This window comes from Haliaeetus leucocephalus, unplaced genomic scaffold, assembly GCF_000737465.1.
Source record: "Haliaeetus leucocephalus isolate CR32 unplaced genomic scaffold, Haliaeetus_leucocephalus-4.0 Scaffold195, whole genome shotgun sequence".
Lineage (NCBI taxonomy): Eukaryota > Metazoa > Chordata > Aves > Accipitriformes > Accipitridae > Haliaeetus > Haliaeetus leucocephalus.
Genome location: NW_010972631.1, coordinates 5,856,380 through 5,873,164, shown reverse-complemented (window position 1 = coordinate 5,873,164; position 16,785 = coordinate 5,856,380). Strand labels below are relative to the sequence as shown.

The 16,785-nt window shown below is 36.8% G+C and overlaps 1 protein-coding gene across 1 annotated transcript in view; it reads left to right on the top strand.

Annotated features, from left to right (window-relative positions):
• Positions 1-9,758, top strand: part of MEI4 (meiosis-specific 4 homolog (S. cerevisiae)) — a 69,280-nt gene extending 59,522 nt beyond the window's left edge. The window contains exon 5 of the mRNA XM_010565822.1: positions 9,507-9,758. Within this exon, the coding sequence (XP_010564124.1) occupies positions 9,507-9,758 (252 nt within the window). The remainder of the gene's footprint in view (positions 1-9,506) is intronic.
• Positions 9,759-16,785: the final 7,027 nt, after the last annotated feature.

Sequence of the window (16,785 nt, the reverse complement as noted above, 5' to 3'; positions counted from 1 at the left end):
AAATATTTTGAGCATTACCCACCTGATCTGTTAAGCTTTTTTTTTGGTACAAATGTGGTGAGAAAGAGCATTGGTTCAGGAGGAATGTTCTGTTGACTATCTGACTCTCCCTATTGTTAGAGTCTAATAAGTAGAAATTTGCTAGGAGTCGCTTATAGCATAACATCTGTGAACCTTAATTTTGATAGGATTTGATTTTGTTTCTTCTCTCCTCTTTTAATGATTCAATCTGTGATGATTTTCTGTCATATTTTTGTTAATGTATTTCCTGCAGTCATCTGAAATCATTTTGAAGAGCTAGGTGGCCTGTGTATTTAGTATGATTTGTTAATATGATCTTTTAATATCTTTCACAGTGGTTTTAATCCTGCCTGATAAATTAACCAACTATGTTAAATTGCATTAAATTTACAGCATTATATCTGTTTAACATAGCAAAGAGAAAAGAGGAATGCTATTGTGTTACTAAAGGCACTCAGATAAGCATTGCTACTTTCTTGTATGTATTCCCTACTGGTAATTATTAAATAGAATTAGGTGACTGTAAACAGCCTTGTCCATAAAATGAAGTAGCAGGTATTTTGAATTATGACATCTGGTCCACAGTTAGGAAGATGCTTTATTTCTTGTTCCAGACCATTTAATTTAAAAAAAAAATATATCTGTCTCAAACTGAAGCTTACCTATCGTTTTGAAAGGCTAGTCATCGTCTGAAATGTTGGAGTTTTTCTAATCTTTTCAGGACAAATTTTTAATAAATATCATGCTATATCTAACATTGCATTCTCATTGCACAGTAAACCTGACATTAGCATTGCATTTCGCCTACTGTGTGCTCATTTAGTAATTGGCGAGTATTCTGGCACCTGCAGAAAGAACAGGATCATCTCTGAGAATGTTCTGAATATCGGTTACCTTAATTCTGCTAGTACGATGCTATTTGTTGTTTTACACAAAAGGTCATGTGCTGTCTTAATGGTGGTAAGGATTAGGGACTGATTTTTGTAACCTTGAAACTGTGTTAAGCTCTGAAATTGGTTAGGTAAGTACCATATTGTAATTGCTTTTTTAAATTCTACTTCAGAAAAACAAAAACAGCCTTATGAGATGAAAAGCGTGTTCAAAAGCTTCTCTTCAAAAATGAATGAGTTATGATTAAGTACTGATAAGCATGTATCTTGCATTACTGTCAGGATTGTGTTTGTTAGAGCGAGCCACTAAAGCAAAGTGATTGCTGTTTATTTTCAGTACCTCTGTGCGTTTTCTAAAGATATGTAAACTTCGGTCTATAAATCTGAAATTAATATAGCTGTATTTTTCAGCAATCCATTGTTTTCTGATGTGATTTTAATTAATAGAGGACTTTTTATTGTTGTTGTTATTCAAAACTTAATTTTATTACCTTAGTGTCATTCTTTACCTATAAAAATGTTATATGTATGATGTTTACTTTCAGGACTTGCTTAGATTACTAGCATTGCTGTATACTTTATGACATTTCCTGTAGGATGAGAATGTAATTTCTTATGTCAACAAACAGCATCTATTATTTTGATGATACGGTTATTGCCTATGGTACTCCTACACTTGCTTGTGGTAAATGAAAGAAAGGCACATCAGACAATGAAGTGATGTTATGAATGTGTTACCTCTCACCTGTTTGCCAAAACCAGAAGCTTGATAGGTGTAAGGCTGACCCAGGGAATTGAGTGGAAATCTTGAAGGACAGACAAATCTGCCTGTGAACAGAACACAGTTCTGTCTGGGAAGGCCCGTTCAAACATCAGCTGCAATCAAAGCACCGTAGGGTTTCTGGTCAGGAGGAGCTTCCTTACCACTTTTAAGAACGCTTGAAGAAAGAATATGAAAGCTGTTTTCTGTCCTACTCCTTGCTTTTCTTACGGACTGTAGCTACTAAATGGGGAAACTGATGGGCTGACAGCTTATATTCTTCCTGCTTTTTTAGCTTGTTTTTCTGATATGTTAGAATAACTTTGATATGATACTTGACCTTCTAGTTATAAAATCTGGATGCTTATGTGCTAGGACCCATACTATGATAGATACTTTCACAATCTTTATTTCAGATTCTTTTCTGAAAAAACTAATAAGAACCCAACATATTTCATGCTTCAGATGTGAAGAATTGATTTTTATTTTTTTTCATTCTAGAATAGATTTCAAAACTAACATATATGACAGAAGTGTCAATTCAAGTTTATGCCTTGTAGATTGGAGTAAAATAGGTTTATAAATTCCCAGTATCCCAAGAAGGCTGATACATTAATCTTTTTGGTTGTTCTCTCTAAATGAGATTTCTTAGTGGCTCCTATTTTAGCTTTCTTTAACAGGATAATGGGGATTAGAATTTACTTTTTAAAGCTTTGTGGGTCTTCGTTATGTTACTTGCAAAGCGGTTGTTATGATTCTTACTCCAAAATGGAAGCTTGAATGCTCTACTGCTGGTATATTTCATTTCTTACAATATGTTGTGGAAATCGTATTACTAGATAAGAATAATACTGCTTAAGATGGCTTGGGAGTTTCTTGTAATTCAGTGTGTCATATTAAGGGCTAGTAACAGATGACCCTGCTAAATGATATGTGGAAGAGGCATGATGCATAGATGTCTCGGGGATAAGCGTCTTCCACTTGGGTGATAGAATTTGAAGTGCTTGTTCTCTTTGCTATCAAAACTATTTTCCAGGGTATGCCAAATTATTGTGTCTGGGCAGACATCATTTTGGCAAGATTCTTACTGTTGCTTCTGAAAACTCTCTAGCGTGCAGCTGGCTGGGACATCTAAAGTGTTGTTCACAATATGTTGCTCAGGACTGTTGTCACTGCACATGCTGTAGATTCATTTGTTCCAAGAGTTTAGCTGATGGTCCCTCCTCTGGAATTTAACTTTCAGAAATGTTAATAATTCCTTGACCCTTTCTGGAGGCATGTTTGGTCTTGATCTGTAAGCAGAATTGCTGAATCTTAGGGAGCCACTTGAGAAGAAAGTGATATCATGAATAAAGACGCCACAACTAGAATTTCAGATCCCATTGAATAAAAGATCAAAATACTTCGAAAGTTTGGGGCAGGGGGGGAGTTGATATAAATTTAAATAAGGAATTGTAGGTGATGTGAATTTTGCTTTAGATACTGAAAGAGGGTGTAAATCAGTTTGAACTTTCTTGGCAGGTGAATATTGATGTGGTTAATAAGGATTATGATTACTGGGAGGGATGTTAGGGAAATATGCATTTCAAATCACAAAACAAAAAGCAATTAAAGAGAAATGCTAATCAGCTAAAAACTGAATCCCAAGTCATGGCAATTTGTAATGTAATTACCTTTTATTCAAATACAGTAGTATTAAAATCAGAACAAAAAGATTTCTAGTAAAGTCTTTCATGCATACCTGCCTTAAATATTGTAGAGATGCTTATCAGCATGTTATTTAAACATTAAACAGCAATTAGAGATAACCTCTTTTATCCTACTGTATGCTTTCTTATACCATGGATATTGTTGGTTTTGTAAATTTTAATGATCCACATAGAGGTTACTTACATGCTTGTGGAACATCCAGTTAAAGGACTTCCCATGTTGTTTTGAAGTAAAATACCTATTACCCAAATATACATGCCACACTCTGAAAAATGTTTGTCTTCTGTTTAGGACTTAAACACAGCAATGAGTAGCCTGGACAGGGATTTCTCAAAGGAAAAACAAAGGGTCAAAAACAGAATTCCCTGTGAGAGTCTTCTTTATTCATAAAATGAGACTGTATTGCCACATGAGGAAAGAATTCATTCATTCTTGAAATATATTTCCATTAACCTCTGACTCAGCATGGATGGGTAGAGTAAAACAGTGTTGATTTTACTGAAAACTTTAGTTTTGTCAGCATTACCTTAGCAAACACAAATTTACTAAATGCTCATCACATGTTGATAGAGTTTCCAGTCCGTAACTTCTTTCTTATTTTTCATTATGATAATTTAGAAACTTTTTTCCTGAAAAGTGGTGCTGTTAAATCTCTCTCCCTTTAGGGACTTGTTTTTATAATGATATACTTGTTAGGACAACTGTAGTGTTAAAATACAGAAAACAGTTTCAGAGAAGCATCCCTCCTATATGCAGGCATAGTGAGCACAGAAATATTTTTTTCATTTCTGTGGACATCAATGGCTATTATTTAGTTTGTCACTGCCTTGTTGTTTAGTCCCAGATCCGCCTTCCTCATAGTTCTAGATGGAGCAACCCCTCCTATTTCCAGAAAGCCAAGGCAGCAAATAAAATAAATAAATAATTTTTAAAGGGAGTTGGGATAATTGACCATTAAACAGCATACCCAGTGTTGTGTATGTCTAGAAATGTGTAAATCAAGCTTAGACATTTTCTAACAAACAGGCATGCTCCACTTCAAACAGTTTGAAGTAGTTTGGGTAAGTCCCGTGTTCTGTGTTACATGGGACATCAGCTTACGCTCTCTCTGTGGCCTCCTAACCCATGAATTTTACTTTTCTTGCCAAGAATTCAGTCTGCACGTGTACCTGCCTGCACCAGCAGCCTTCTGCAAGGAAGCAAGGGGTAGTGGAACTATTTGTTGAGTTGTGTTGGTTGGTAATGGACTATTTCAAGGAAGATCTATGCTCTTTGCCTGCTCTCACTCGCTCTAAAGAATTTCTAGGAACTTTGGCTCCATTTGCTTCCCTGAGGAGGGGACAGGCCATGGGGGATTTTTGCTGGAAATGGCTAGATGGGCAGATTTGGTTCTGCTCTATCCTCCGTCCTACTTAACTACCTGAGTGATCACAGCCCAGGAGCTGGTGGTGCTGCAGTTCCTACTGCCTCTGCGTCTGTTGAAAGGCAGTATTAGCCATAATACTTCCCTTTAGAAGTTCCTGTTTATTTCAGTCTTCCCTTTATGCTTCTCTGAAAAATATGCATGTAAAAGGAGAGAAATACCAACTTTTAACGCTTGATATTTCCGTGAAATTTGAAATAGAATTTCTTGGGATATAGAAGACATCTTGCTAGCATAAAGTTATATCCCTGCTGAATAATAGAAGTTTGCCAAGAAATGGAAGTGGCAAAAGTTGCAAGAAAAAATTTACAAGAAGCAAAACTGTTAGATCATGATGGATTGAGGAGATTTGGGTGGAACACTTCTCTGCTAAAATAGCCATCTTCTAGAATTGTGAATTTTATCACTTTCTAAACAGCAGAGGTTTATAAACACTCGTCTTTCCAGTTTGATTCAAATTTGTATCAGTATGTCAGTATTTTATATAGCATTATGTTGTGTATAATTATTGGTTGCAATATACATTTAAACTCAGTATCTTCATAGGACTAAAAAAGCCTGAACAGGTGTTAACTAAATTATAGGGATAGAAAAGCAGTAAAGCTTTTTTCGTTAATCAAACATAATGGTGCTTCTAGATTAATTCTAATTGTTTTAATTTTGTCAGAAATTACAGCATTTCAACATTACATTCTAAACTAAAAATAAGTTTTCCCGAGTTAGAGCTGTTTCTGGCTTATTTGAGAAAGCATACAGGTGTTGCTGAGGCTTTGTCCGTAGCCTACATAAGTATCTGAGTTGCATGGAAGCAAATGCTAGTTGCCATGAACATAATCTCTTTCTTTTCATCTAACTTGTGTTTGCACTGATAGAGTATTGTCTCCATTTAGTAGGTCCTTTGAGACATAAAAGCAATAAAAGTTATTTGCCTATACTCAGAAGGTAACATTCAGTTTTTTGCATGTGAAAATTCCAGCCTCAACAGACGGCGTCACTAGAAATATGAGTTGCAACTGGTAAATGGCTTAAAAATTGTAGAGTATGTCTGCAAAGCTAATATTTATTCTCCTGTTCTTGTTTATATTGCTCTTATTGAGAGTATTTGAATAGATGACATAAATGTGCATGAACCACATTCTAAGTGCAAACATTGCACGTAGAATATCACTTGGGATTTTTTCTGAATCTGGTTGAATAACCTTCAGAAATTACATCTACTGTTCTGTGAAGGTTACTTCAATTAATTCTGTGCTTTCAGATCCCTACTTTTTGTCCAAACTTTTGCAGAAGACCCCCAACTCCAAATCTGTCCAGTAAAAGAGCAGTGGCTTGGAATTTGATCTGGGGCCATCTGATCTGTTGCTTTGCAAAGAGGAAGGATAATAAAAGCCCAGGGACCTGGAGCACAGATGGCTTTTTAGCATCCTGACTGTCATTGCTGCATACATTTTTGAGCAGTTTCCTTTAATGTATTAGTCCTGGTTTCTATGATAGCATTTGTAAAGAAGACAGGTTAGAGAACTTCTTCCCTGCTTTCAGATTGTGTAGTAAATACGTGTGCTATTCCAGGTGATCACCGTGTAAGGTAGGAGAAGCTTGGAGAATTAATTTCAGCCAAAACCTTTGACAATTCCTGCATTCTGAACTTGGTGATGTAAATATATGAATGCTGATTAGCAGATCATCAAATCCAGCCAGGAGATCCTTGTACCCCTTGTTTCCATCTGATGTAAAGCTCAATCTTATATAATTAATAATTTTTTTAAAATTATTTAACTTTGAAAAGTTTTGTTGGATTGAGAAATTGTAATAAGAAAATAATTCCAAAAGTTAAGTTCAAAACTGAGGTGTGTACTAAATGCATCTTACTGCTAAGAAACACATTTCCAAGTAACTGGTGAGGAAAAATTGGCAAGGACTGATCTCAGAAAAAAAAATAGTATCCAAACCCCATATTGCATACCCGTCTGATCTGTAAAAAGAGTGATTATCTTAAAGTTCTTTCTGAAAAACAGATTTAAGTGTTAAATGTAGTTAAAGTTGGTATTAATGTATTGGAATTGTAGTCTATAAGTGAGGTTTGCGTTACAGACATACCTTCTGAATTTTCTGGATGGGCTAGCTGGGTGTATGTGTGTGTACACATACATATGCCACTACCCGCTTACACACATAGGTCTGTTATCTGACGGCACCATTAGGTAACAGTAAAGGGATTCCTTTACAAATTCAGTGGCATAAATTTGCATTGGTAGTAATCGCATCAATTAGTGCTACAAGAGACATCTAACAAAAGAAATGGAGACGCATTTTATTCAGGTTGTTAAATGGGTTGGAAAGGTTAATAAGCCTTGAGCCAGAAAATGTCCTAGACTGATATCTTCCCCCCGCCCTGTTTTTGTGAAACAATATTTCAAAGTGCATTTGTCCCCTGAAAAGCAATAACCTCAAAAAAATACTCCTCCTTGCCATCAGACTTACCCTTTCTGTTCAAAGTCAGTTCTGTGTGGCTAAAATAATTTTCCTTTAGTGCAGTAGTATTTGCAGAGGAAAGAGAATTAGTTAGGTTGTGGTTTCTATTATCCATAATCAATTAGATAGTTTACTAAGTTGCAATTAGTTGCACTTTTCAAGACGCACTGAAAGTAACACAATTGCTTAACTGCTTGGAAGAGCTTGAGGTTAGGGGGATAAGTGAAGTGACATAATTTGCCTTTCTAAAACATTTTCTATTGATTCCTCGTGCAAAAGGAAGATCTGAGTGAATTTACAAGGCCAACACATAAGAATCAAACAAAGGTTTTTGCTTGTAATGTTGTACTTCTAATATCCAAATTACAGGAACTGAAAGCACAGAGCTTCAATTTATGTTTCTACATAGTCATTTTTCTGGGCACAATCATACTTTATCACTGTAAAGAGTTTCAGGACATGGTACATCTGAAGATCTAGTTTAGAGCGGGATGAATTACATCCTGCAAGACTCAGTTGCCAAAACTTGGACATCTAATACCACACTAGATGAGATGCCCTAAGGTTGTACTCCTGGCTTACAGCTGCTGACTCTTATGTAAAGCTCTACTCATCCACATGCCTTGGATACCCATGGACATCCAAAATGGCAACAGATACCTGCATTCAAGCAACTGAGTCCCATCCCCTGCTTCCATCTGTTGGCTAAAGCAGGAATCAAGGATAACTATCTCAGCCTGTTGATGCCTGTGTTTGGTCAGATGACTCCTACACTGAAAGTCTTAGGAGCAGACTTTGTAGGCCTTTAGAATCATGTATTCCCTAGAAATTCAGGAAATCATTAATACCAGTTATTTTCTCAATTTTGAGAGAGCTGTAATTTAGTCTAATCAGCAAAATAAATACACTTATCTCACCAGTATCAGTTAATAGTCAAAACAATCACTGTTTAGGCATGGTTGTCCTAGAGGCAGATGCTTGGTATTTGAAGAAACATACTGTCTTGTAACTCTGCTTTAGAAGGAGGTTTTCCCTAGTTATAGAATTTGATTTAATTGGACTTTAAAAGTATGCAAATAATTAATATTGTCCTTTTATATTTTTTGCTGTATGTAGTGATAAGAATGTCAATATCGAATTCTTGGCAGCAGCTTTTGAACTGCAGATTTTTCGTACCCGGTTCCAGGGAGACAGAATGGGAGCATGCAAGGCTAGGGATAATATTTTTCAGTAATTAACCTAAATTTCAAGATGTTTAGAAAACTCAGCAAAATTACTTTGCTACATTGAGGCTTTGCAGTAGGTTGGCTATGGCCTCTTAGTCTTGTCCCTAAGGTGGGAGGTTACCTGAAAGACATTACCCTAGAGAGCTTCAAACACAGATTTTAGGTTTAAGAACTACTAGCTCAGAAAGACAAAGTGAGCAGCTGTTTTTACTTTTCAGTTCTGATCATCCATCAGGCCATTGGTAGATTTTGCTGTTAAGGAGGACACAGAATTTCATTCCAGGGAGACAAGTCCCCAAGGTTTAAGTTTTTGTCTTACCAGTTGTTCCCTCTGTACAGCAGAGATTCTGAAAGCTTCAGTTTGAAGCAGTTTCCAAATACAGAGCAGGTAAATTTATATTAGATAAAGCTATAAGGCTTTTAATGAATTAGTAGTTTGGTCAGTGAGCTCATTTGACAAACTGACTCTTCCACTTTGTAACTGACTCAGATATGTAGTACTGGCTTGTGTATTTTCTACTGATATTGAGAATTTGGACTTTTTGTTTGCTTTCTAGAGGTGTCACTTGAATAGGTGATTGTCTATATTTGAGAGTAAAAAAAAAATAAACCTTTTTTACTTGTTATTTTATTTCTCAGAAGAAAGAAATCCACCCAATATCATTATATGCCTAAAACAAACAAAGCTGCTGTTGTTGTTTATCTGTAGATCATTATTGTATGTCACAGCCTCTGAATAATTAGGTAGAGAAAACCCTCTTTGACTCATGAACAGGATGTTATGTTGACTTTTCATTTGGTAGCACGATGGAGAGTTAATTATTTGACTGTTATCACAAAAAGGAAGACATTTCTTGGAAGTAATCCTACTGAGTGTGTAGCTGTTCTGATCATATAAATACTACTGCAGATTTTTACATTATTCCTTAAACCGTCGTCTGAGATGGTGGGCTGCAGAAACATTTTCAGACTGTGGTTATATATCGATTTTTGTTTATTCCCAGATGCAGGCCATGTACGACATTACCCAGTATGAGAATATTTTTCCTTTGTGCATGATTCTGGAACAACTTCTTCAAAATGAGACAGAAGAAGGTAACGTTTCAAGCTCAGACTATGATGGAGAAGAAAAAATCGAATTTCTGAAGAACCTTGATCGAATTATTCTTCATCTCTCAGATGAATTCCCTTTGTTTTCTTTATATTTATGGAGAGTGAGTGTTCTTTTGAACTCAGCTCAAATACAAATTGATTAAAACAAGTAGCCTGCTTTTTAACAGTGCATTTGTTGTGGGATTGCATTGGAAAATTTTTGAGCCAGACAGGAAAATTGTCATTATTGGAAAACATTTACTTTAAACTACTATGCTATACAGCAGTTTCAGAGATAATGCAGTTTATTTCCAATTTTAAATATAGAAAAAAATGTTATAATCCAGGTGCTGGTTTTGAATAAATGCTGTTTCTCATAATGGAAAACAATATGTTGGTGTTTGTGTACACAACAAAGTAAGTTGTTTCAGGTGATGTTTAAAATAAGCACTATGAATTTTAAAGTCTAGGCATAAAGTGTGTGTAGAGCTTTCAAGTTAGGAAACTAATGCCTGTCTTTTAAGAGTTGTATAGCTTCTGTGTACTTTAGAGGCAATGGCTAGTTGGCAGCAATAAAAATGTTTCTTTTTAAACTTGGTAACTTATCACTACAAATTCTTATAGGACAGACTTTGTTTCTGATTTAATCAAAAGTGTCATCACCTGAGCAAAATAAAATCTGACGCTTAGTTTTACAGCTTTCTTACATGCATTGTATACTGCTTTTCTTTACTTGTGTATGCACAAGTGTAGGCACGGTAGGCCTAATTCACTCCGAGTTGACTGATGATTTCAAAGATTTAGGCTGAATAAATTAACTCCTTTAATGATTACTTTAAACCTTTCTGTTCAAAATTAATGAATATTGAAAAAAATCCCCTTTGTATATTTATGTATTATCTGATTTTAAAAATTTTATTTTTATGATGGAATTATATTCTTAGTAAAAATTAAAGTAACATATTTTAACAGAAATCATCTTAAATATAAAAGGCCTTTAAAGTTTGAGTTCAACAATACCTTAAATGATCCAGAGTCTTTGATAAATTTAGAGGGGAACTAATGACATTTAGTTCTATGATGAATAACATTTACTTCTAATAGATAAACAATGTTTTAATTTTGTTATGTCTCCTAGTAGTGCATATTCACCGTAAATATAAAACATTTTTAGCATTAGTCCTTATCCTTCCCCTTGCACTTGTTTTGTCAGATCAATTTTTGTCAGAAAAATTCTCTGAAACACCACTTTTTAATACTGTAAATAATTTATCTTGTTAATTTGAATGCATTTATTTCAGATAATAAACCTTTGTTTTCTGTATATGTAAAATATATACATATTTACAAAACAGGTTACTCTGATGTTGAATTGGCTCCCCAAAGAGAGATTCTTATACTTGTTTAGACGCTGGCCACTGTTCTTTCTTAAACTTTGTATTTGGTATGTCACATGGTAACATTTGTTTAATGCTTTCTTTTAGCAAACTAACTTTCAACAGAAATGTTTGATTTGCAAAACAAGTGTTCCTGAATAGTCACATTAGGAAATAGATCAGATAAGTTTAGCCGAATTAAAGCAAATTAAGTTAAATAAGTATGTATGTTTGGTAGCCACTCAGGAACTACTGTGCCCTTTTTGTTAGTGCTTGACTTTGTTTGTTTCATTAAGGTAGAAGATCAGTTCTTCTGCCTCCCTCCAGAGCACTGAAAGCATTATTATGAAAAGAGCAAGGAAAGGAATAAACAAAAGGAACTGGTATCTAATTGATATAATAATTTTCATTTTATAAAAAAGCTTCATTCAAAAGTATTTTGTAAAGACAACACAAAACACAGGATGATAATGGAATCTGTATAATAGCAAAATGTATATTGTTTCAAGACTCCTGTTCTAAAGAACAATTTTAACACTAGATTGCACACCACTGCATATTTGCTGATCTATTGGCAAAAAATATTTTTGTTATTAGTAAAGCAACTTGGGCACAAAGGGACACATATTTTTTTCTTTGCAGATTGTAGCATTTTTTCACCAGCAAACTCTCTAGGCCACTGGAAGAGCAATGGATATTTTGGGAAATACATGCCTCCTTGATGAGTTTTGAAGTAACTGCTGACTTGAGAGATGATTTTTGAAATCTTTTTCACAACGTATATAGAGAGGGGGGTTTTGTGTCCAGAGATGGAATAACTACCTGGCACTTACACTTTGACAAGGATTTGAAACAATTTGTTATGCAGCTTTGAAAGTGTTGGGGCAGAGAGTTCCCCTTGTAATGCCATTGCAGCGTTTTAGACACACACTAGCCTCTCTGCAAAAGTGCTATTAACTGGCCACCTGGGCTCTCCATATCTGTTTCAGTGCAAAATTAAATAGTGGAGTTAAACCACATTAATGAGCATATCTCAGCTTTGGTGGAAGCAATAACCTCTGCAACCAGAATAGTTATTAGACAGATTGTTGTCTCATGTTTCTTGAAGAGATTTTTCACCAAGATGGGACTTGCCTCAAGATGAAGATGCACAAAGGTAGACATGTGCATTTAGATGTCTCCATGTGGTTGGCATGTCTAAGCTATAAAACTCTTAAAATATCCTAATATTTTGGGCTGGGTCTCCAGCTGCTGCCCCACAGGACTGCAGATCTTCTGTAAGTCCTGTGTCACATTTTCTCTCTTCATGTAGGTGCCTCTGATACCCTGGAGCATCTTGAGTGGCACTGTCACTAAATGTGTCTGCTTAGGCAGCTGAATCAAACAGTGGTGATAGCATGAGCTTAGATGTGTAGTTCACTGACATGAACATGCATTTAGGTGTCTTAATGTGAGAAATAAATCCCACCCGTGTGATATCTGTTTTTAGGAGTAGGAAATCCTAGGTTTAAGTCTATGCTCTTCAGAGAATTTCTGCTCTTTTCCAGCAACTGTTAGATGTAACTTGAGTAAGCATTGCTGTCTTCAGTTTTGAAATAAAACAGGATGACTGAGTCAGTCCCTGGAGTTGGCTGTTACAGGTGAGGATTTGCGACCTGGTTGGAAGAAACCTTCCTGCAGCTTGGACTTATAACTAACTTGTAAAGTACTCACTAAATAGGTATGTCGACATCCAACTTTTACATATCTGGCCTCCAGAGAGGAATCCCAAATCCAGAGAAAGTAGCTATGGTCTTTGCTGAGTGGAGACTATTAGATGTCTCAAAAGAACAATCTCAAAGTCCCACGTGCTGAGTATAACATGTCGTGGATCTAAAGAATAGGAAGCACTAAAAAAAGAACTTGGTCTGACCTGTCATCGCTCCCTGGAGTGTTTCACCTGAGTTACCCTTACAGTTTTAGAATTAGCAGTTCAAGGATAGTTCTTTTGTCTTGCTGATTTCATTTTTGTAAATACATGTACTTTAGAATTTGGCAAAATGCTAATGTTCTGCAAATGCAAATTGTTCAGGCTTTTATGTATGTGTATATATATATGCACACACACATATGGTTGAATTATATGTTTATATGGTTGAATTAGCAGTGCTTATTAATTAGTAGCCTAATAGCAGTTTATGATTTTGTAGTTTGTTACTCTGCCACATTCTTAGCTTCCCAGGTGACTGTGTTTTGTACCTGTCTCCATCTGTTTTAGAAAGAATTTTATGGTAGAGTGTCTCTTTTTATGAGAGTAGAAAAATTATGAGACAAGGAAAATAAATTTTTATTCTAGTGCTGCTCCATTGACTATTCTATTCACTAAAGAATTTTACATGCCTACTAATGACAGCAGTGGGTGGGATTTTGAAGTGAACTGTCTCAGGATTTTTTTGTAAACTTAATTTGGAATCTTTTTATAATCTGTTTGTGATTTACTGATTTTTTTTTTTTTTGAGGTAGTTATTGCTTGTGTATGTTGATAATAGCCGAAATGAAGTTATACCTTATTTTAATCCTGTAGTAATCTTTATTTTTTTTCTTTCAGTTATCTATGTATTACTAGCTGATACAGAGAAACACTTTATAGTTTGCTGTGGCACAACATTCAGCTGACATTCACATGATCATAGGAGAATTTGGATTAGGGGCGACCTCAAGGTCTGCAGTCCAACCTTCTGCTCAAAGCAGGGTTAGCTATGGGGTCAAACCAAGTTGTCTGTTGCTGGTTCAATACTCAGTCAGGGACTGAAAACTTTCAAGGACAGAGACTGCACAACTTCTCTGGATAACCTGCTCTTCTGCTTGACTGTCTTTGTAGTGAAAAAAATTTTCCTTATATACAGTCTGATATAAAATTTCCTTTTATGCTCTGTGTCTTTAGTCTTCCCACCACCCAGAGCCTGGATCTGTCCCCTTGGTACCTTCCCCATAGGCCCTGGAGGCTGCTGTTAGCTCCCCCTGAAACCATCTCTGTCCTAGGCTGAACAAGCCCAGCTCACAGCGCAGATGCTCCACCCCAGTCGTCTTGGTGGTCCTCCACTGAACACACTTCAGTTTATCAACACCTTTTTACTGGGGGGCCCAAAATGGGCAGTACTAGCCTAGATGCAGAATAACACGTGCTGAGTAGAGGGGGGTAATCCCGTCCCTTGATCTGTGCTCCTGCTGACACAGCCCAGGATGGCGCTGGCCCTCGTTGCTGCCAGGGCCACTGCAGGCTGATGCTCCGCTCGCTGCCCACCAGAGCCCCCGAGGGCTTTCCCTGCAGAGCTGCTCCCCAGCCAGGCACTCCCAGTCTGTGTCACTGCAAGGGGCTCTTCCTTCCCAGGTTGGGCACATTGCACTTGTCTTCCCTGAATTTCATCGTCTCCATCTAGCCCATTCTTCCAGCCAGCATCGGTCCCTCTAACGACAGCTCCGTCCTCAAGCATATCAACTGGGACTCCCAGTTAGGTGTCATCTGCAAATCTGATAAGGGTGCAGTCCATGACTTCTTCCAGGTCACTGATGTTAAACAGGACACATCCCAGGGTAGTTCCCTGCAATACTCCACTTGTGACAGACACCCAGGTAAAGTACAACCCATTAACCACTACGCTGTGAGCTTGATCATAATATGATTTTTTTTTTTTTCACCCACCTGCTTTTTAACCTATCCAGAGACATTCTATCCTTGCTTTGCAAGGACACTGACCAATTCTGTCAGCACCCATTAACGTAGACCACCTAATCCCATGGACATATATGGGCTAAAATCTCACAAAGAAAAACCTGAACTTGATCTTCAGCTACTCCTAATAGTTCTCTTTGAACAATTTCACTAAGCAGAAAGGCCTAGGAGACCTTGTTGAAGACTGAGGCAAAGAAGGCATCAAGTTCCTCAGCCTTATCTGTGTCTGCTGTCACTAGAAGTTTCATGCTTTGTAAATCCTCAATTTGGTTGAAAGCCATCTGTGAAATACCGTGATGTAAATCACTTTGAAAGTCATCAATAATGTAATTAAGTTCATCTTTGCATTTCCAAGATCTAGCTTTGAAATTTCAGAATTAACATCAGATTTGTATAAAATTATTTAATCTGAAATTCAGTTTAGCTTAGCCTGTTTTAAAAAGCTATACATTTGGGGGTGATTAATGTATGTTCATATTTTATTGATCAAGACAAGGGAATTTAGTCTTTAGATCTCTTGCTGGTATGGGAACAGAGGACTCAGAATGACTGTTTCATCAAACAAAAAAAATCTTACAGCTTCCACTTTTTTATTAGTTCCACAACCCATGAGCATGTCTGGCCTGCAGGGACAACTACGTGGACCAAACCACCGTTTACTTCTCAGAGGTGGAAAGCCCTACTCATAACTTATTTTACACCACAGAAGGGCAGGGCATTCTCCAAAACTCTGCAAGGGAATACTGCAGTGCTCCATGTCTGCGAGGTGAAATAGCAGTGACTTCTGAGTAAGGGTATTAAAAACACAGTATTTACATGCAGATCCTCTTGTAGCTCTTGCACAGTAGTAAACCCTTTAGCTATCCTCAGCATCCTGCGACAAGGGGAGAAGCAGCTCATCCCAAAAAATAGACTGGGGAGAAGATGGAGAAGGAGGTGTGGATGAGCAGGAGCCTTTGACGCTGCTGGGGGTGCAAGGTGGGACAAGGAGTATGGGAGTATCACATGGCCGGGTGACAAAATGAGACACCGTGCAGAGAGATTGGTACTGTAAAAAAACATCATTTATCCTTCTTTTCACAAAGAGGGAAAAGGCAAGGGTGAAATTAGATTGGTTTTAAGCTAAGGCATTGTCACCTCACTCCCTCACAGCCACAAATCTTCCAGCTTCTTCAGTTCTAACCCCTTAAAAAACTCTCTTCTGTACCTTAGTGTCCCTGCACAGATTTTGGTGATCAGCTTGAGAGAGAAGTAGTTAAGAACTACAGTCGGGTAATAATCATAGGACTACATTAACATTAGCATCTTACTCTGTTTCAGTTTAATAGTGAAAAAAGGGCAAGTTTTAAAATATTTATTCATAATGCTAAACGCAAAAACAGAAAAAGCAAAGGATAATGTTTTAGATGTTTTCCTTCAGTGTTTTCATTCTCTGAGCAGTTGTCCATATATATATATTTGCCTTTAGAGCTCAGAGAAGTTTTGCCCAGCTATATACTTGTAGCTTTCCTGGTTTGTGCTTTTTCATCTATCACATGCCAGAAAGGGTCTTCTTCTGTTCTGCAGTTCTTAATTGCCTTGATTTGAGATGGAGTTTCTGCAACTTCATCCAGATGGTGTGCTTCACTTAGACCTTCTTTACATCACCTCCCCCTTATATAAATTGTTTCATCCTCCTTAACTGTTTCCTTTTAGTTTTCCCTTTTTTCTTATAACTAAATTCACTTAGTCTGCACGTGCTTCTTTAACTGAACAAGCAAAGTTAGTTTTCATCCTTGCTTTAAGCAAGTTATTCCTTCAATGTAGTTTCTTCTGAACTTGCTGATTTCAAATTCATCCCAAATTCTTTGGGGTTATGCCCACCATTACAACAGTTATAGTAAAGAGAAGCTCATCCTTGAGAAGAGCACTGTTTGCCTATCAGCTGCTTACCAGGCTTGACTTCATGTTTGAGACAACTCTTTCAAATTACACTTGAGGAAACAGTCTCTGCCAGCCAGAAAAATCCTCCAGTGAACAGAAATAGTTCCAAGACAAGATCTTTGGGGTTGTTCAAAAGGGTGCTCTTCTTTCTTTTCATATTCCTGTAGTTGCCGGAGATTC